The sequence below is a fragment of the Fusarium pseudograminearum genome, chromosome 2, assembly GCF_000303195.2.
Source record: "Fusarium pseudograminearum CS3096 chromosome 2, whole genome shotgun sequence".
Lineage (NCBI taxonomy): Eukaryota > Fungi > Ascomycota > Sordariomycetes > Hypocreales > Nectriaceae > Fusarium > Fusarium pseudograminearum.
In genome coordinates this window covers 8,469,170-8,489,602 of record NC_031952.1, presented here as the reverse complement: position 1 = coordinate 8,489,602, position 20,433 = coordinate 8,469,170, and the positions used below count along the sequence as shown (strand labels likewise).

Here is a 20,433-nt window from a genome sequence, read left to right as displayed (position 1 = left end):
TGCTTTCAATTTATGTTCTCGACACCCTCAATGCAGCCTAACCTTATTTCTCACCAGCGATCTCCTTGATAATCTCAACTGCCCTCTTGAACTTCTTCTTATCTTGATCCTGCGCCTGTACAAAGCTTTGGCCACCACTGCAGCCTTGAGGCCCACCATTCCACCATTCCAGGTCATCGCTTTGCCAAGCGATGCTTGTGTCCAGGCCGTAGATATCCTCACTACCGGGAGGTTGCTCCGTAGGCACTTCCTTTAAAATACCATGCAGCTCATCGATGACAGCCTCATGGTCCGCGATCGCTACCGTGTTTGAAGCTGGCGGTGCTAAATTTGGGGTACCATCCTCGCGTTTTGCAATTGCTATTCTTAAATTGTTATTACTGGCGTCTATCATAATGATCAGATCTGGTGTGGGTGGTGCAAAGCCTCCGGTGATTCCTAGTTAATGCAATTAGCTTTGTAGGATCAACTCTACATAAATGATACTTACCCCTCTGGAGACGCATGCTAAACTCGGAGGGCGCCATGTTGACAAGTATGGGTATGTAGATAGATGGTTTTTAGTTGATAGCTTATTTTTGAAGAGAGAGGCAGATGCTTGAGTGTTTATAAACCAACAACATAATCTGCACGAAAAGCGGAGATAGCACGTCATTTGACTTTAATTGTATGTATTGCAGGGTGGCTTCTGATACTAAGGCTAATTCAGTTTAGGTTCCAACGCTATCTTTCTTGTGTCTCTGGGATACGAGGTGATCCCCAAGGAAGTTGCCGAGCTAAACTATATTTCCGAAGACATGCCTTCAGCTTAATACTAAAGTAGAAATAATCAACAGCACAACGTAGCGCTGAGCTACTTTTTATAAGACATTGAGACTGAAGGTCTCTGATGTCAGCTTACACCGACTTTTGATAAGCACACATGTCTTAGATGGAGTCTATTTCGTCAACCATCGGATCCATCATACCTATACTACGATTCGAATATAGCCATCCATGCTAAGCTACCTAGGTATATAGTACCAAATTGCTATGCACTTCTGCGGGACCTTCCCTCAGAGTACTTTAATGGCACTCTGTACTACTGCTTTAATGAAATCCAGGTTGCCCTTCATAAAGCGCGTCCTTGGTCTATATTTGCTGATTTGTTAGAGAACATTCCTCTACATGACATACTGGCTACCAAGACAGTTAAGAACTGTACAACAGCAACAAACTAGCGAGAAAGACAACAGTGGCCTAAATTGGTAGAAGATGGTATGCCAATCATACACTCAACACTGTTAGTATCGGGAACGTCTGTTCATATTGAAAGTCGAAAGGAAGAATTAGATTATTGGAAACATGTAGCCTTTATCTTATTCTTTATATGCACCGGCATCACTGTCAAGCAAATAAAGATGGATAAATGGATTAAGCATTCCGCATTCCGCAGGGTCGTTTCATATATGGTCTGGACAAAACAGTAACAAGTGATATATAGGGCCAAGACTTTATCACTCTGGCTAACACAATCAGAATGCGGAATATGCAACAGCAGAGATCGTGGGAGCAGGATGCAGGAGGAAATAATACTAATTGCTCTGTTGAAAGAGGAAATTTAAAGTGTTTACAGGGTAGAAGTCCCATGTCAGATTATGGGTCTCCAGCAATTCCCTTGGGTACCCAGTTGGTCAGGATACGGATTCGCGTTACAGGTTTGTTTCAACACAACGCATGTGGATATATATCAATGTTACTAGCTTCACAATAGACTTGGGTACTCCGTAATGCCAGGGCTTTTGCCCTTTAGGACTAAGAAACTTATGGAACCGAATTCAGCGGAGGTCAATTCTGTAGACTTATTGAGATATTTCCCCCATCTACAATAGCATGCAATCTTTCTACAAATATATTATTAGCCAATACATATCTTTATACACCTGCAGCTATGGGCTATCACACAGTCAACTTCGTTCCAACCCTTCGTCATGCCACCTACCCGGCCATTGACGAGACGAACCCTGAACTGTCAGCAGATGGCAAAGTAGTCTTCATTACAGGCGGTGGTTCGGGTATCGGGCGCCAAATAGCCAAATCCTTCCTGACTGCTGGGGCCAAAGGCATATTCCTTGCTGGACGAACTGAATCGACATTACACGAGACAGTCAGCGAGTTGAAGAGTTTGTCAGCGTCTACCGACAACAAAACGACCTTTCACTACGCCACGGCTGATGTTACAGATGCAGATACCGTTGAGGCCGCTTTCAAACAGGCCACTCAAGTATTTGGTCACGTCGACATATTGATCCAGAATTCTGGCTATCTCGATGATCATCGTTCTGTATCAGACTCCGACCTCGATGACTACTGGAAGACTTTTGAAGTTAATGTCAAGGGAGGTCTCATTGTCGTCAAGGAATTCCTGAAGCAGAGCAGAGCTGGCGACACTATTATCAACATGAGCTCTGGAGCTGGACATCTCCCCTACCTCCCAGGATACTCAGCCTATTCGGGATCCAAGCTTGCTTTTGCCAAGATTATGGAATATGTCCAACATGAACATCCTGATCTGCGAGTCTTCAGTATTCAGCCTGGAGCTGTTGAGACTGCGATGCAAGCCAAAAGTGGCATTCCTGCTGTTGATGATATTAGTATGTTTCTTACCTTTGCGGATTCGGGGCTACTTAAAGCTAACCTTCTTTCCAGGCCTTCCAGCATCGTACTGCGTGTGGTTAGCTGGTTCTAGGGATGCAGATAACCTGAAGGGCAGATTTCTATGGACAAATTGGGATGTCGATGAACTTAAGGACCGTATTGATGAGATTAAAGAGAAGAATCTTTTGATTCATGGGCTGAATGGCTGGTAAATTCCACTGTAGCTCCATGATGCTATTATGGAGTTATTATCGCTTATTAGCCCTGCTGGAACATTCAAGTGGATTAAGCAGGTAAATAGATAGGCACTTTTATGCCTTGGTATTAATATCCTATCTCGCTTCTTAGTAAGATGTATTCCCTATTAATATAATACTATAAATCTAGTTTATTTTAATACCTTATGTTATTACTAAACATACAGCTACCCGAATCTATCCAGGAATGCTAATAGGTGCTTGGTTGAAACTATTCCTAATACCGTAGCTGTGTCCTCCTGAGTAACAACCAAATAGCTTACGCCCAACTTTCCAAAGAGCTCTACTGCATACTCTAGAGGCGCCTTTGACGAGATAGTTATTGGACTCCTGTCAATAGCCTGAGCTAGGCTGCCTTGTAAAACATGTACCTCAGAAGGCTCTGGAATGCCATCTCTTTTCTCCATCGACTGCAGTACATTGTCCAACTTGTACTGGGAGACATATCCGCGACAGATCCCAGATTCGTGGACAAATAAAAGTCCCGAGTCAGTACAGCCTTGGTTCTGAATTTTGGACAGTTTATTTCGAAGGACTGAAGTGGCAACTTGATGGTTGGGTCCAACAGATACAATCGCGTCGTCGACGGTATCCTTTGCAGGAAGAAGAACGTCTACCGTCGCGCTGCCATTATCGTCTCGAAACTCTCTGACTTTCTTGATAGCAGCCTCAGCGTCCAAGAACGGGTGTCCCTGCAAATGCTGAGCCAGGTCGTAAACTCCATCAGCGCTGATAGCATCAGCTACCCACTTGGCAGTAAGGATGGCAATCATGAAGGGGGGAATGAAATTGACCTCGCCTGTAAGTTCAAACATGATTACAGCCAAACTAACAGTCATTCTGCTAACGCCAGCTAGAAACGCTGCCGACCCGACCATAGCAAAGACACCCGGTGAGATGTCAGGAACGAGCTGGCCGATGGTGCGACCGAACAGGGCACCAGCGTCCATAGCGGGGATGATAATACCCGATGGAACCTTGCAGCCAAAAGTGATGGTTGTTAGGAGGAGTTTGACGAATGTGCCAGAAATGAGCCACGCGTAGTATGTTCCTTTTCCACTAAGCTTGGCTTCCTGTTGGCAGATCCAGTCCTCTTGGATGTCATTGCAATCAACAAGTAGTCGCTGCATGACAATATCTCCAGTTTCTCTGATCAAGACGTTGGGGAACTGAAGCACTGCGGTGACTAGTGTAACAAGCGCCAGCTCAAAGACAGGCCAGTTCTTGATGATAGATATCTTGCGGAATGACTTGGCCCACAGGAAGTTGGCTCGACAGAAAACACCACCAAATACCCCACCGCAGATCCCGAGGACAACAAAGACGAGATAGTGAAGAGCATCGTAGTTTATGCCGTAATTCGTCTCGAAGAGAACAAGCTTTCCTGTTCCGGTAGGGTTCAGTTCTTTCAGGGCCGCCGCGGCTACAACCGAGCAAAGGCAACTTCGCCAAAGAACTCGACGAGGGAAATGGGTGCTGATCTCCTCGTAGCTGAACAGAACGCCGCCAATCGGAGCTCCAAATGCAACAGACAATCCAGCTGAACAAGCGACGCTGAGCATCTCCCTCAGCTTCCGCTGATTGTTGGCGTACTTTGGAAAGCAAATGGTGACGAGGTATCCAACGCAAGCCGATATGTGTACGAACGGTCCTTCTTTTCCTAGACACATGCCGGTTGCGACTGCGAAGGTGGCTCCAACAGCTTTGACGACGAGGACTTTGAGGTCGAACAGGTGAGGGATAGAAAAGCCCGAGAGGACTGTTTTGATCTCGGGTATACCACTTCCTGCAGCCATATACATGGTCTTCCCACCAGATTCTGGAGCATGTTTTGCATTCCTCTTGGACTGTTCGTCCTCAGGAGCAACAGACTTCAATTTTGACTTTGTAGTCATAGTGACGCTCCCAGCAATAATCCCAAACGCCAACGACATAGTCACGTAGACGGCGTATGCAGAAATATAGCTCTCCGTCCATGGTTTCCAGGCCTGGCAGGATTCTTCAAAAGAGCAGCATGACCGACGGTTAAGAAAGACGTTTCTGGTACAATATCCGTCTTTCCAATCCGCCGCTGTCTCAACACTAATGTCCACAACAGCCGCGACGCATGCCGTGAGAAGGCCAATGGCAAATGCTGCTACCCATCCCTGCGAGGCGTCCCAAATTTCAGAAACACGATGACGGATTCCGCGGCGAGTGTGTAGAGTGGAAAGGTCGTGGCTTTGGTTATCTTTTATGAGATCTTGGAGCCAGTCGATGGTATGATAATCATTGTAAGGAATGCTCTCCCGGGTGTCAGGCAACATCAGTGGAATGGAATGCTGGTGAGAGTCCATCAAAGGTGTAGTCTCACAAGGATCATTCCCTTTTCCATTCTCTGGTTCTGAAGCCATTTTGTTCTACGAGTAAAAAATTATAATCAAATGCAAGGAAAGTGCCTGAAGGCATTAATAAAAATCCAGCGATGCGTAGATTCAAGGCAAAAGCATCGATGTTGTCGATCCTTCCGAGTCATGGTAAGCGAGAAGAACATGTGACGTTGAAATATGATATCTCCGGTGCGCGTGAGAAAGAAAGAGGCAGTGGGCCGCTGATCAACTAATCCTTGATTAAGTCCAAGGGAATGGAGGTTGCAACGTCTGAAGTCCTTATGTTTATTTCTTGAATGGGTATAGCTATACAAAAAGGAATGGTTCTAACCCTGTAGATCGAACAAGTATTCCCTCAGATCGTATAGTTATTTGCTACTAGTATAGTTACTGTTAATAAGCTAAACAAGTTATTAATTAGTCCTTATTTAAGTAAGAACAATAGTTTAATTAAAGAATTACTTGTTGGTATAAGCCTTTGCTCCGCGGAGATATATATGCCTGGTTTAGGCGTGACACTTTCTGTGAGGGGGAGTTAGTCACGCTTACTTTACAAGATACATCACATGGCGACGATCTACCCTACTAAAGCGACCATTTTCGTTATCACTAATCTTTTCTTCGACATCTTTTTGTATTCCTTGATAGACCAGCTCATCTGAAAGGAAAAACGAAAAATAAATTAACTAAAACCTGTGTTTTCCTACCCTATTGTCTTTGTGTCAGCAAATATAGCACCATGATTGGTCAAGCATTTTTCAAGTGGATCCAGCGCTCCGTTGCTTGGAATAGCGTGCCTATCCCCTCAGTTAGTAGGAATAAACAAAAATATTAAAATCCGCTTATATATGCTCGTTTTGGTGAAGGTAGCTTGACTTGAGACTTGTAATCCGCAATTATGTATTTCCGCTACACTTATCTCCAGGTGAGAGATTAGCCCCTGCTACACTTCCAGCAGGCAGGTTCAAATGCTCCGGGTGGCTTTGATCCGGAAGAACATACCAGCCAATCAATTTGCAGCGAGCATTTCCACATCAATTCGACCAGTCTAGAATCCAGAACCATGGACTCACTATGACTTATGGCACCCTTCTGGAATAAACAAAAACAGTCAAGCCAGAGACGATTACATCCTGACCAACCACCTGTTTCCAATTCCTGCATCAAAGGCGTACAAGCCGCTGTTTTTCGGACAGTCTCTTATTGAACCCTTGCATTGCATGTATGTTGACGTTCTAGACTACCGGGCGAAAAGAGCACCGAGCCGTAACCAAGACGGCAGGTTCCGTTCTTATTATTAGACATTGACAGGAGTGAGTTCTTGTCATGCAACCAAGACTGTAAGATGCAATACTAAATAGGCTCACCATCCTCTTTCCTGAGACAATATCAAAAGTGTCAACTTATTTCCCCTCCTATAGATGTACATCTTCATCATATTACCACTACTGAAACGAAACAAAGGCTATTCACAATCTGAAGCTTGAAGATATAGTCTGTTGGATTATTTTAAAAAAGAATGTCAAAAAACCAAGCCCCACGCAAGAAGCCAAAAATGGGTCTCCGCTCTTCAACAACACGAAAAGTCGCCGTACATGCTTATGAGTGTGAAAACAATTTAGACTCAGAGTCTTCGCAATCTTCCAACACACGCACGAAAACTAAACCCCCCTCATCAAATCTACACAAGAGAAAACGGAAAGCTAGGATCAGCTCTACCGTCCACCAAACGACATTGACTCGCAGAATTCATTCTTGTCTCCAAGATCACCCCGTTCTTCCATTTACGGAAGAGAACAATGTCGCCTCGACAACACCTGGTGAAATACAAGCACCAAGTCCGGAACTGATAGACAGAAGAGGACAAGACAGTACAGAATTCAAGTTGGATGACGAGACCGTGCGTAAGATACGTCGGGACTTGGTCCAGCTGGGCATAGAACTGCGCGAGAATGCCCGCAAGCAGATTCGCTGCATTGATCAAGTGGAAGATATTGATTGACAAAGGCCATACATTTTCAAGTGGGGGCTAGGTTTCACGTGCTGCCTTGTAGATATTTGACCGACTTTCATGATCTGTCGATTGGTACCTCAGCTACTATATATGGTATGCCCAAACTGGCCTCGACCGATGATGGTGCTTCTCCATTGAAGTAACCAGCTTTGCTGCCTGAATGGGCGGGATTGTTGACGACGAGTAGGTCTCCCTGAAGATGAGGTTTCCATCATAAATCATACCTAGGGATAGGGTTTCCATCATAAATCATACTTTTGAGCATTATGACTCCAATGCCCTGATCAGTGCCTCAATCGTGGAGACACCTTGGCAACAGGCACAGGCTATACTCATCGATGGAAGAGACCCCGTGGACCCAGTCGGAGACAACGGCATGTTGAGAGTTCAAGCGACAGTCAAGCCACGAGGCCACTACAGTCCAAACACCCAGAGTATTGTCACGTGCCGTAGGCAGATTGATTTTCAGCTATAACATATAACAGCATTCCGCTGTGGAACTCACGAGCATGCAATCATCCTAAATGTCTGAAGAACTCTCAGACATCAGTGCACCTGAACTATCTTTTTCCAAGCTGGATGCCCCGGCTAGCTATAGCAGTGTCTGCCTTATGGGATAGCGTCGTAGGGTCAGGAGCCTCTCTATATGTCATTGTACGGCGCGTGGTGCCAGAGCACTCGGAATTCTTCAGGGCTATCAATTGCAACGTCTCCGGAATCCAGTGGCTGTTTTCGAACCACATGTTTCTCCCCTCTGACATCAATGAGGATGGAGTCTACTTGTTAACGGTAAGGCTAAATGAGAGCCAATACACAATTAAGGCGATAGTCTGACCAATATGACAATATATATATTGAAGTTTATCCTCCCTATTAATAGTAAGATATTAACTATTTAGTAACATCTCTTTTAAAAGGCGTAGCAATGATTATAGAGTCCTGTAGGGGCCAGCTATACGTAAGAATTTGTGAAATCTCAAATCCAGCAGCTTCCAAAAGCTTATACCACTGGTCTCTTGTCCTCTTCTTTCCTGCGATAGATGCCATCATGATAAAGTCCAACTGGCAGGCTTGCGTACATGCGCCCTCATCAGGAATAATGAGGTCGTCGATAACTAGGAGAGACTCTGTACCCATTGCGGCAGCTACATTTTTAAGCGCCGCGATGCTAGCGCTGTCAGTCAGTCCATGCAAGACATTGCGTGTGTAGTAGAACTTGGCATCTATCCACAGATTAGTATACCATGATCGAGTAAATCGTTGCCATAGATGGCCAACTTACTCTTGATTGGCTGTGGCTCCTCAAAGTTGTATGGCATAGCTTCAATGCCATGAGGCATCGGCTTCGGAATTCGCTCAACCGTAATTGGCATGTCTTGCAAAACCACACGCCCAGGGATATCCGGGTATTTACCCCGTAGCCGGATGCATTGGTGGCCCATGCCTCCACCGATATCGACAAATAGAACACGATCAGGATCCGAGGCCTGCCACCGCTTGATCTCGTCTTCCATAGGCAAGACAGACAGCCAGTCGCCCTCTGCCTGGTTAAGTTTCATGGCATCCTGCATAAAGCCCTGCAACTTTGGGTTGTGGACGAGATACTCATAGCACGAAAGATCTGTACCAAACGCCTTCTGAAAAATACCGTCGTGCATATTGTCGACGTCCTTGGATTTATTTTCGCAGAGGTAATCCGGTAAGGCCTGGTACGTTCGATTGTGGATGTCAAACCTGATTTGGTGCAATTAGTCGTAACTCACAGTAACATGGACAGTTGATACTTACAGAAGATGCGCGCCAGACTCCATGGCCTGGGCTGCCAAGTCTTGGGTTATCTTCTCTCCAGTGAATGTGTCCAACCCAGTCTGCTTCACCAACCCAGCCGAGGCCAGAAGTCGTAAAACGCGGCCTGAAACGACATGTTAGATTAACATGACACATGTGACAAAGGTGTGACAGTGAGAGAATAGAGAAACATACCGAGAAGGTTAGCGTTAGCATCAAGCTTTTCACCGAGATGGCTGCATGTCAATGGTTCCTGGCTCTCCACCAAGGCTTTGAACAGTCCTATATCCGCACCAAAACGGATACAAGCGAGCTGTAAGTGCTATACTACTGTTAATCTTGGTGGCTTCGTCATATCCAGGAAGGGCGCCTTACGGATCCAGATAGCCTGAGCATATGCTCATATGGAGTTTCCACATGGGATAGAGCATCAAGTAGAGACTTTTGGACTTTCGCACGGTCTGCAGCATTGAGAGAACTTCCAAGCGCCTTGACCTGCGCAAGCAGGTTGTCGATCTGCATAGTGGGGGCTTGCTGGGTCATGATGCGAGAGTGGTTCGTAGATTGAGATAAAGATGTAATGGAGATGTTGCGAAATGAAGGAAGAAAAGTTTACAGACACAAATAAATATACAAGTTATGGCAATGGATGGTTGGAAGACACGCAACGTCGATATTGCATAATAAGGATATCCCACATCTTGATGCAGGGCACCGAAGGCATATTTTGCTTGAAAGTGTACCAACCACTCAATAAAAGGATATCCCACCTGAAGATAAGGTTTCCATCGTAATACGAGATACCACGCTGTGTATGGTAACATTAAGTAAAATTAAGCTTTTTGGTGTGGGAGCTGCCAGCTACCCCTGCAGCTCGGTCAGACGGATGTACAAACGCCACACCCCCTCCCACGACTACCGAGACACAGGGAGGGTCCGGACCGTCCTATACTAGCTCTCAAATTCTATGCTCCGCGGCTTATCGCTTCAGGTTGCTAGTATCAAATAATCCTTGATCTCCTAGGGCTGCTGGCGTGAGCGGTGAAGTATGTAATGTGTTTAGCCTTTGCATTGATTCGTGGCTTTTTTATCATGCTATCGTGGTACGATACCACTTTGAAATACTCCTTCGCCTTGATGGAACGGCCCTTGCCGTTCTGTCCGGACCTCGCTGTTCTGTCCGGCTCCCTGTAGGAACTTTATTGTAGCCTTCAGAGTTTAATGTCAGGCCTTCCAGAAGACTTGGCAGCAGCCCAACAGCGATATCGGATATCGTTAGACCTTGTAGAATCTATTTACCATCTTTTGCTGTCTCTAACCTGCCTAATCCCTTTCACTAATCTTAGCTCGCCAAGCCACTACGTTACACCGACATAAAAGTTGTCGTTTGTTCCATTGCACAGTCCTGATTAACCGAAGAACTGCGCCAAAGATGTCTCAAAAACCGTTCAGGGTTATTATCGTGGGGGGCTCTGTCACAGGCCTCACATTAGCTCACAGCTTGCACAGAATTGGAGTCGATTATATAATTCTAGAGAAGCGAGCCAAGGTTGTACTACAGGAGGGAGCCTCAATTGGAATCCTGCCGAATGGTGCTCGAGTTCTGGATCAACTTGGGCTTTATGATACCATCGAGCAGTCCGCCGCCCCTCCTGAATCATCTCACATCCATTTCCCCGATGGTTTTCACTTTATCAGTCCTTACCCCAAGAGGATGCTCGAAAGGTTCATGCAAAGGCCCATCAATATCTTAATCGCATACTAATCCCTGTTATCACAGTTTCGGATACCCCATTGCCTTTTTAGAAAGGCGGAGACTGCTGGAAATCTTGTACAACACACTACCTGACAAGACCAGACTTAAGGTCAACAAAACAGTCTCCGACATTGAGCAATATCCAGAAGGGGGCAAATGCAACGCGCGGGTCCGAACCCTCGATGGAGATGTGTATGAGGGTGACCTCGTCGTCGGAGCTGATGGCGTGCATAGTCGAACTCGGAGAGAAATGTGGCGACTGTCCGGCTCTTCGTCGACGGGTGATGTCCCCGTTAGTGAAAGAAACAGTATGTTCCTTCCATTAAGACTGAAAATAGCCCAGCTGACAGCCTATTCCAGGTACGTCAGTGGAGTATTGCTGTGTTTTCGGAATCTCCCAGGGATTGTCTGGCCTAAGTGTTGGCCAGCAAGTTATGCGCATATACAATGGGCGAACACTGCTGGTGGTGCCGTCCAAAGACGAGCTGGTTTTCTGGTTTTTGTCACAGAAGCTTGACCGGAAATATGAGTACAGCAATGCCCCTCGCTTTACGTTGGAAGACGCCGCTGCTCAGTGCTTGCAAGTGGCGGATGCTCCCATAGCGGATGGGATCCAGTTCCAAGATATTTGGAAGATGCGACAGGCTTTCAACATGGTTTCTCTAGAAGAAAACCTTTTCAAGACCTGGTCCTTCGGCCCTATAGTCTGTATTGGAGACAGTATGCACAAGGTACGGTTTCCGCTACTGAGCTCTACGCTGTATACTGACTGGTAGCGTGCCCTAGATGACAATCAATTTTGGACAAGGCGCAAACTGTGCTATTGAAGACGTGGCTGTCTTATCCAATCTGATACATGCGCTCCTCTTGGAGAACAAGGGCATGAAGCCAACATCCCGGGACATTGAGGTTCTGTTGCGACGCTTCAACCGCATACACCTTTCGAGAGTATCCCATATTTTTAACATGTCTTGGCTCGTAGCACGAGTGCATGCACAGGATGGATGGCTCCGAAAGATAATAGGAAGGTACGTTATGCCATATTTCGGCGGACGCTTCAATAGTCGGCCCTTCACGATGATTGCAGATGCTGCAGCATTGGATTTTTTGCCATTGCCGAGATCTTCGTTTCCAGGCTGGAAAATGTACAAGAGCAAAGAAGGTGGCGTAGTCCGGAACGTATTTTTCCTGTTGGCGGCCACGGTGACAGTCGTATGGGTTTGCAGACAGTGGGCTTAATGGGCAGTCTTTGCAATGCAAGTTGACTTTTTGTTTCCTTTTTTTTTTAATATAATCTTGTAAATGACTCGCATCTACAGATAAACAAGATTACTCAACTATAATTGTTCCAATAAGCATTGCCATATACCACCTAGCCCACATACACCTAGGTTCATTGTGCTCACACCACAGAACCAGTACAGCTATTGTCGATTTACATCTTCTTCTTATGGGCTACAGCCGTTTGTCGTTCAAAGCGACGAACGTACCACAAGCAGATGCCATAGGAGCCATCCAATAGGAGAAAAATGCAGACGAACCAAATGTAGAGGGGAGAGCCCATGTACTCATGGTCTGCTCGCCAGTATTTGTACCGCAAAATATCCTGGGGGACAAGAACCAGCGATCCGAAAAACCGAGAAAACCTGACATGCAGATTGAGAAGTTAGACTTGGGTACTTTATTCAGCCATGATGGTAGGTGGTACTGTTAAACTTACCACAGGAAATATGATGCTCCTCTCGAGTGCCCTCGACACAGCAGTTGGCACAACCCCCCAACACTCAAAAGCAGCTGGCAACCATATGCACTCCAGGCCTGTGCTAGGGAGGGCCCGACCTGTGCAGCTAGCGCGACATGTCCAGACATGAAGCCAGAGACACAAATGATAAAGATCAAGGGGAGGTTGCGCAGCACCAATGGCGAATGCCCCCATTCTCTGTGGGCGTTTTTTACAGCCGTGTACATGACGCCGCAGTTCAACATCAGTCCAGAGAAGTGGACATACATCTCCAGATCGCTGCCAAACGGATAGATCAGAGCATAAGTCAGCTCCCAAGCGAAGTTGCAGCATAGCGCCATGAGCGCCATGGCGTATGTCTCATCCTTCAGCGACTTGTAGATCATACCGACGTAATTGGTTGTCCAGCCAATACCCATCAGTAACTTGCAGGTGTCGGCAATCCAGGCGACATCCTTATATTCAGGGGGTGCACGAGAAGGGTCGGCGACTTCCATGTTTGCGTAGTGATAGTACGAGGTATGATTCAGTAGTAGTGATAGTGCGAGGTGTGATTCAATAGAAGGTTCGAATACCCAACAAGGTATACAGTCACAGGAACTGGTAGATTCTGGGGAAAGATATAGTCAATCTAGCCTACAATGCTTGTCCATCCGCGGTCCACAGCGATAACGGCTCCGTTGACAACGTTCCATCCCGGTCCAGTGGCCAGGGACACACACAACTCGGCTATGTCTTTGACGTCGCACGGCAATGGCCGAACTCCAGAAAGGATCTCCCCCAGCTTTTGGCGCCCTTCCGGGTGGACTCCATTTTGGAACGCATCATTTAAATTAGTTCCACCAATTATTCCAAGCATTAACGCATTACACCGGATACCCTTGGTCCCGTAGAAGGCCGCGGTACTCTTGGTCAGACCGATCAAGCCGTGCTTGCTTGCCGTGTATGCCGACCCTGTTCAAGCTGGCGGTTAGATACTTTCAACGTCTGCATGGTAATGAGATGCTTGCCTGCGAGCCAGCCAGCCTTGGCTGAGCCGGAAGCGATGTTGATGATGGACCCGTTGGTATTCTCCTGTAGCAGCATTCCCTGCACTGCCAACTTGCTGAGCAAGAGCGGAGCTGTTAGATTCACCGCCAGGACTCTATCCCATAACTCCGGATCGACGTCGCCAACAGGCTCGAAGCGGTCCATGATGGCGGCATTATTGATTAGAATATCCAACTTGACAAACTTGCTGGAGATGTCATCGAATAGCTGTTGCACTTGACTCAGCTTGGTAATGTCAACAGTTTTGGTAAGCAGGGAACCCATTCCCTCTAGCTCGGCTGACGTCTGCTTGACTCGCTCTTCGTTAATGTCGCAAATGACGACATTACTGCCAGCCTTGAGAAAAGCAATAGCGATAGCTTTCCCCAGCCCGCCAGCCCCTCCTGTGATGAGGCAGGTTTTCCCGGATAGGGAAGGTAACTCGGTCTGGAGAACTGACATGGTGTGACTCGGATTGCAGGGTACAGTAGCAGAAGGGCATGTAACAGAAATACGTAGAAGAAGGATACTATAGTCTACACGTTCTCTACCCAAGGCCGTTCTAGTAGAGGCCATTTTATATCGTGTAGTATCGGTGTTACGAATGGCATTGTACATAGGTGGATATTACTGCCATGTGGACCCCATAGGGTGTCTTGGTGAAACACTCGCTCGAGTCTTCTTGGGGTTATGTGCATATCTTGGGCTGTGCGGCACTACTCCAGATAATATGTCGTGAAACGTGAGTTTTTAGTTAGATACGACCTCAGCAAGGATATCTGTCGGCAAGCAGATATGTCTCGGCAAAGCAGATATCTGTCGGTAACAGATATTTCTCGGCAAAGCAGATATCTGTCGGCAACAGATATGTCTCGGCAAACTGATATGGACCCAGGTACCTACGTCACCGATATCGGGGGCTTTCGTTTTTGGGTACTTTGGCCTGGTGGTCATGCGTGACAACATGACATCGACTGGTTGAGTAATGACAGGATATGTGGAAAGTAGTGGTATTCGTATTTGTCAGTGACACGAAGCATAACCACGGCGGAGGACCTGAAACTGGGGCCGGAGCCTTTTTTCCGTAAGCAATGATAATGAAGGTGGTGCCAAATATTGTTACTGTGGTCTGCAGAAAACTTATATGAGCCGACTCAAGCGCTTGAGATAATACGGGATACTTTCTCTGCTTCATCCTTCTTTCAATCACATTTTTTCTCTAACGCAGTGCGCCTTTGTCTGAAAAGGCAGTATCCCAAGTATCCAGCTATGGCAGCAAGAAGCAAGACCAAGTTCCTTGGTGAACTACTCATTCTATCCCGATTTCACAAATACAACCCTGTATTCACCACCTTCGCCGGAGGTACGTACATCCTATATCGAGATGTGCCCAGTGCTTATGGAGTATGAGGATAGCATGGTCTGCGTTGCTGGCTGGGGCTGCCCAACTTTCTAATCAAGATCGGACCATCTCAACTGCCTTTGTCTTTCAACAAACGGCATTATGTGTTCTGGCCGCGTATTTGTTTTGCGGCGCAGGCATGGTCTGGAACGACTGGATTGATCGCGACATTGATGCCAAGGTTGCCCGAACCAAGCATCGTCCCCTGGCCATGGGCTCGGTTACTACGACTGAGGCCATGGTGTGGATGACCTTGCAGGTCATCATGTCTTGGGGTGTGCTCCGCGTCATGCTTGATAACAAGGATGTGTAAGCTAGCTTATCCTCGCATCCCTGCTCACAGTTATCTAACACGGCCCGCCCCTCCCGCAGATTAAAACATTTGATACCGGTCATGGTGGCATCAGTGCTTTACCCTTTTGGGAAACGGTACCTGGCTAGAAAGCTCATGATTTATCCACAGTACATCCTGGCCTTCACCATTGCTTGGCCAGCTATTCCCGGTCGCGCCGCCATTTGTGGCCGCCACGAATCCTTCACTGAGACCACCCGCCAATGCCTTCCCCTCTGCATCATGGTGTTCTTCTGGACCATCTACCTGAACACGGCGTATAGCTACCAGGATGTGGTTGATGACCGCAAGCTCAAGGTGAATTCCTTCTACAACATTGCCGGAAATCATATCCATGTGTTGCTTGTGCTGCTTGTTAGTCCTATCATAGTGTGTCTATACACGTATCTCGCCGGATTCGAATCCACATGGCTCTGGATCAGTTGGATGGGAGTTTGGACTATAACTTTAATGATGCAGCTGGCCCAATTCGACCCGAAACAACCTGCCAGTGGGGGAACCCTGCATAAGAGTAACTTTATCCTTGGAGTCTGGACCATCCTTGCTTGTGCGGCCGAGGTATTTCTTACCTCGGCTTAACTGCTTTAATAAGATAAATATGGTATACCTACATAATCATTATATTATAACTTCTTAAATGTACTTTACTTAGTTAGTTTACATTTGGAGATAATATAGTAACCTCAAAAGGCCAAAAAAGGATATTCTTTAGAGAGCAATACGCCGAGTTTAATTACCAAACTCCACTACAGTAAGATTCTGCTCGCTACAACCTGTCTAGTGCACCAGTACCCCTCACCGCCGCTTCGGTTATGTTCCATAGATTACGGCCAGCAACAGCATCCCGGGCTCTCAGCGAAGGCACCTTGATCCTTCCTGGTCCATCTAGATAGCGACCTTTCCACTGCTCACTGTTCTCTTTAATTTCCTTGGCTGTTGCGGCAAAGAGACTAGTGTCCGCTCCCCTCTCTGGCGCAGTAAAGAGGAAACGAACCAATGGACGCACCATGAAAGGCATCACGTTCGCCGCTCCATCAGTCCTTACGGTGCCAGGGTTGAGAGAAAGAGAGATGATGTTGGCATCTTCTTCATCCATGCGGCGCTGCAGCTCTGATGCAAAGAGTACATTCGCCAATTTGGTTGTTCCATACCTCATTGCCTGGCCCAAGCATGAATTTTCCCATCCAGGGCTAGCACATGGATCATCTAGATCCTTTGGGCTAGTAAATTGGTTGGTGGGAGATGAGTAAGCTTCTCCGGAGGATGAAACCTGGGGAGATACGAGGACATCTTAGCAGCTGCTCTACCCTGTTACTTTCTGGAATAGCAGAGAACTTACAGTGATAACGCGGACATCGGATCTTTCTTGTGCAGCTGCAGCCTTGAGCAAGGGCAGCAAACCGTATGTCAGCGTCCAATGGCCAATGTGACTTTTATGACTATCAGTTTCTCATCCTTTATGGAAATCTCACTGGGTTGGTATACTTCACGGCCATTGTCATTTCAAATCCGTCGGCGGTCCTGGTGTAATCGTATGGATCAATTCCTGCATTGTTCACTGCGCACCATGTCAGTATAGTCGTGTAATCTGGTCTCTGCAGTGCAGGAGTTACCCAGGATGTCCAATCGCTGTTCTTTCGATTGAAGCTCAAGCGCTGCGTCAACCACTTGGGATTGGTTCGCCAAGTCCAAACGTAGCCAGACGACGTTCTCTTGGGGTATCAAGGGATTCTCCTCCAAAAGGCGCTTGATGGCAGCCTTTGCACGACTTTCTGATCGAGCCCCCAGATACACCTTGGCGCCCCTTGAAGCCAAGTGTTTGACTGTGTAATACCCTATACCGGCGCTGATCACAATTTTCTTAATTTGGATATGTCTCTTGGTTGGACGATATACTTACTTGCCCCCAGTCACGACGGCTACCTTGCCATCGAGCTTCGGTATCTGGGATTCATCCCATTCACCGGTTCCAAAGCCAGTGACGCTTCGCTTCAAGAACAAAATAGCCAAAGGCAAATACAAAAAGGACCCATAAAGCGAGTCCACCACACGAATACAGAGTCGCCGGACCCATAATGGAGACATGGTGAAATTTACTCAGTTGCTAAAAGTAATGATGGCCCAATAGCGAAAGATTGCTTTGCCGGACTGCCGGTATTTAAGACGCCGAATTAGGTATACCTGCTGATAAACATGATTCAACAATTATGTTTTGGTGATTAAACTCGAGTCAACAGTCGTAAAACATGGGACATGGGAGTTAGCGCTTGTAGGGGTTCTAACTTTGTAAAGTCTCTGCTCTGCATCCGACATCGGGACAACACCAGTATACATCATCATACGAGAACTGATTGAGAGACTGCAAGCCATACGAATATACTTTCGGCAGTTAAAGTGACAGCATGGCAAATACTTTCGGCAGTTAATGCAGCAATTAGAACACGCCATCTCCTCCAGGATGTAAGCCACTACTGAAAGCTTCCCACGTTACATCTTGCGGACTAGTAATTTAAGCATGGCGGTGTGATAAGGCCCTTGCTATAGATAAGCTTTAGATTCAAGCTTTTGGTCCTTGCAGATGCAAAGTCATCGTAGATGCATGGTCATCGCCGATGCAATGTCACGAACCCCTGTCCGGGCTAAATTTATGTCCGATATCCCGCATTATGGTTGCTTTAAGTTTAAGCCCTGTCGATAGGCGCACCATCAACCCCAAGCCTGGTCACAGAAACTCCATAACTGAATGGAACGGGGTGCACATGTGGGATAGTTGGTGGCATCATCTAGGGTTTGTAAAACAGGCAGGCGTCGCGTGGCAGGGATCTTGATTCGTAACAGGATCAAAACGCTGAAGGTCTTGAATCTCCACAGGAAGATGAGACCGTTTAGTTGACATATCTTGTATATTCTAATAGTGGTCTCTTATCGGGGTTTCTTCGAGAAACACATTCGCCCTTTGTGTACGTCATAGAAGTAACAATAACCATAAAGCACGAGTCGTCAACAATTAATTTGACTAAATTCCTGTTACCAATATCCGCATAATGGCTCAATCAGTACCCCCAGCTTCGTCGCCCGAACAGCTAACCGTAGGGCAAGTCGGAACTTCAGTGAACTCGGTACCTTATGCTCGCCATGAAGAAGTATGTCTGTCCTTTATCATAGAGCTCTTCACCGGAAATGACTGGAGTAACGTGCAAATTCTAACATGGCACAATTTCATAGATTATCCGCGCTCCACTTACCTATCTTCTTGATCTACCAGGTAAAGATGTTCGGAGCAAAATGATAGCGGCTTTCAACAAGTGGCTCCAAATACCTGAGGATAAGCTTAATGTTATCAAGCGCATTATCATGTTACTGCACAATGCATCACTCCTGTATGTACAAGTTTGTATTATTTGGTAGGCAGCACTAACTCCTATCCATAGGCTTGACGATATCCAAGACTCGTCAAAACTCCGCCGTGGGCTGCCGGTGTCGCATAGCATCTTCGGCATTGCTCAAACTATCAATGCTGCCAACTACGCCTTCTTTCTGGCCCAGCAAGAGCTTCCCAAGTTGGGAGATGCTCGCGCGTTTGAGATCTTCACTGAAGAACTGCTACATCTGCACCGAGGTCAGGGCATGGATATCTACTGGAGAGATGCCTCCATCTGCCCAACTGAGGAAGAGTATTTCACCATGGTCTCCAACAAAACTGGAGGACTCTTCAGGCTGGCTGTCAAACTGATGCAATTGGCGAGCGAGAGTGATAAGTAAGTAATTTAAAAGACAAAAAAAGCGACACGAGAGCAAGGGTTAACACTAGCAAACCTTCAACAGAGATTACGTTCCACTCGTCAACGTGCTGGGAGTCATTTTCCAAATTCGCGATGACTATCTAAACTTGCAGAGCGGCAATTACGCCAAGAACAAGGGATTTGGTGAAGACCTGACAGAGGGGAAGTTTTCCTTCCCCATCATCCACAGCATCCGCTCAAACCCGGCCAACATTCAGCTCTCCAGTATCCTGAAGCAGCGAACGACGGACATTGATGTCAAACTGTTTGCAGTTGGGTACATTGAGTCGACCGGCTCATTCGAGCATTGCCGGCGGAAGCTTGTCGAGCTGACAGCTGAGGCGAGAGCCATAATGGAAAATATGGCGGATGGTCGATCTGAAGATCTTGAGGTAATGAATCAACTTTTGGGCATGATTGGACTGGAGGGCTTTGATTAGCATAACTAGCGTCTGATATATTAGCTGTATTTGAGTCACGTTGCGCGCCTTATAAACCAGGTTGCCTTGTCAAGGAATTCCTTTGTAATAATTTGTTAAATTTAATAAATATAATAAATAACGTATTTGATAAGCGAGCATGACAGATAAGCGAATGTAATATAAATCCCTTAACCTTATACCTAACCATCTGATTAGTTAATTCTTAACTATTTATAATGCTATAGCCTTCAGATAAAGCTAGAGTTATTCTTACCCTTTAAGCCCTTTAAAATAACCTAAAATTAAATACCTAATATACTACTAAGATCTATTAAGTTAGGTAAATAAAGCTATATCGCCGCTAGTAAGGCATTTAATTAAGATATAATTCTATACCTAATTTATAGAAACTATCTAATTAAGAAGAGAATATAATAGTTTAATTTCTTCTTAACCTAGATTTATATAGATTCCCTTTACGACTATATTTTATAGAAGAAATAGCTAATTCCTTACTTGTAGACTGCAATATATTACCTATTAATATATATTAGGCATATAACTTTATTAAGTAATAACTAAAGCTAAAGATATATATATTTTAGAGATATAACTATTAGAGAGCTAAATATAAAGATCTAACTATTATTTATAGCTAGTTTCGGCTTATAGAGAATATAATTATAAAGTATAGTATCTAATTAGATAATATCTAGAACTTTAATGAGATCGGCTTTATAATAGGCCTTATGCAGTCCGGAATGGTTATTATAGCTACAGAGAGGTAAAGGAAACTAAAATTAATATAGCCTAGAAACTATAAATAGATTACTATAATTAAGGCAATTAATACTAAAGGTTAATTAATCCTACTGTTTATTATT

The 20,433-nt window shown here is 45.9% G+C and overlaps 10 protein-coding genes across 10 annotated transcripts, besides 2 other annotated features; 4 read left to right on the top strand and 6 right to left on the bottom strand.

Moving 5' to 3' along the window:
- Positions 1-43: 43 nt before the first annotated feature.
- Positions 44-527, bottom strand: FPSE_10832 (uncharacterized protein; the record flags this gene model as incomplete). The annotated part of the gene is made up of 2 exons (XM_009263949.1): positions 44-438; positions 491-527. 2 exons carry the CDS (start codon positions 525-527, stop codon positions 44-46), a joined length of 432 nt encoding a protein of 143 aa, XP_009262224.1.
- A 1,403-nt stretch (positions 528-1,930) lies between these two features.
- On the top strand, positions 1,931-2,849 carry FPSE_10833 (uncharacterized protein; the record flags this gene model as incomplete). The annotated part of the gene is made up of 2 exons (XM_009263950.1): positions 1,931-2,633; positions 2,689-2,849. 2 exons carry the CDS (start codon positions 1,931-1,933, stop codon positions 2,847-2,849), a joined length of 864 nt encoding a protein of 287 aa, XP_009262225.1.
- Positions 2,850-3,061: 212 nt separating this feature from the next.
- FPSE_10834 (uncharacterized protein) lies at positions 3,062-5,287 on the bottom strand (the record flags this gene model as incomplete). Its single annotated transcript, XM_009263951.1, has 1 exon — positions 3,062-5,287. The coding sequence occupies one exon, from the start codon at positions 5,285-5,287 to the stop codon at positions 3,062-3,064; it is 2,226 nt and encodes a 741-aa protein (XP_009262226.1).
- Positions 5,288-8,168: 2,881 nt separating this feature from the next.
- FPSE_10835 (uncharacterized protein) lies at positions 8,169-9,608 on the bottom strand (the record flags this gene model as incomplete). Its single annotated transcript, XM_009263952.1, has 5 exons — positions 8,169-8,500; positions 8,560-9,011; positions 9,066-9,189; positions 9,261-9,387; positions 9,441-9,608. 5 exons carry the CDS (start codon positions 9,606-9,608, stop codon positions 8,169-8,171), a joined length of 1,203 nt encoding a protein of 400 aa, XP_009262227.1.
- An 889-nt stretch (positions 9,609-10,497) lies between these two features.
- FPSE_10836 (uncharacterized protein) lies at positions 10,498-12,144 on the top strand (the record flags this gene model as incomplete). Its single annotated transcript, XM_009263953.1, has 6 exons — positions 10,498-10,790; positions 10,846-11,129; positions 11,165-11,181; positions 11,223-11,552; positions 11,608-11,849; positions 12,141-12,144. 6 exons carry the CDS (start codon positions 10,498-10,500, stop codon positions 12,142-12,144), a joined length of 1,170 nt encoding a protein of 389 aa, XP_009262228.1.
- Positions 12,145-12,223: 79 nt separating this feature from the next.
- On the bottom strand, positions 12,224-13,059 carry FPSE_10837 (uncharacterized protein; the record flags this gene model as incomplete). The annotated part of the gene is made up of 4 exons (XM_009263954.1): positions 12,224-12,245; positions 12,312-12,467; positions 12,542-12,760; positions 12,830-13,059. The coding sequence occupies 4 exons, from the start codon at positions 13,057-13,059 to the stop codon at positions 12,224-12,226; spliced, it is 627 nt and encodes a 208-aa protein (XP_009262229.1).
- Positions 13,060-13,483: 424 nt separating this feature from the next.
- FPSE_10838 (uncharacterized protein) lies at positions 13,484-14,053 on the bottom strand (the record flags this gene model as incomplete). The annotated part of the gene is made up of 1 exon (XM_009263955.1): positions 13,484-14,053. The coding sequence occupies one exon, from the start codon at positions 14,051-14,053 to the stop codon at positions 13,484-13,486; it is 570 nt and encodes a 189-aa protein (XP_009262230.1).
- Positions 14,054-14,860: 807 nt separating this feature from the next.
- FPSE_10839 (uncharacterized protein) lies at positions 14,861-16,018 on the top strand (the record flags this gene model as incomplete). Its single annotated transcript, XM_009263956.1, has 5 exons — positions 14,861-14,954; positions 15,053-15,302; positions 15,366-15,714; positions 15,805-15,903; positions 15,998-16,018. The coding sequence occupies 5 exons, from the start codon at positions 14,861-14,863 to the stop codon at positions 16,016-16,018; spliced, it is 813 nt and encodes a 270-aa protein (XP_009262231.1).
- A 93-nt stretch (positions 16,019-16,111) lies between these two features.
- FPSE_10840 (uncharacterized protein) lies at positions 16,112-17,430 on the bottom strand (the record flags this gene model as incomplete). The annotated part of the gene is made up of 5 exons (XM_009263957.1): positions 16,112-16,615; positions 16,685-16,775; positions 16,831-16,903; positions 16,959-17,191; positions 17,246-17,430. The coding sequence occupies 5 exons, from the start codon at positions 17,428-17,430 to the stop codon at positions 16,112-16,114; spliced, it is 1,086 nt and encodes a 361-aa protein (XP_009262232.1).
- Positions 17,431-18,389: 959 nt separating this feature from the next.
- On the top strand, positions 18,390-19,567 carry FPSE_10841 (uncharacterized protein; the record flags this gene model as incomplete). The annotated part of the gene is made up of 4 exons (XM_009263958.1): positions 18,390-18,488; positions 18,571-18,725; positions 18,777-19,103; positions 19,171-19,567. 4 exons carry the CDS (start codon positions 18,390-18,392, stop codon positions 19,565-19,567), a joined length of 978 nt encoding a protein of 325 aa, XP_009262233.1.
- An 85-nt stretch (positions 19,568-19,652) lies between these two features.
- Positions 19,653-19,695: a repeat region.
- Positions 19,696-19,950: 255 nt separating this feature from the next.
- Positions 19,951-20,433: a mobile genetic element.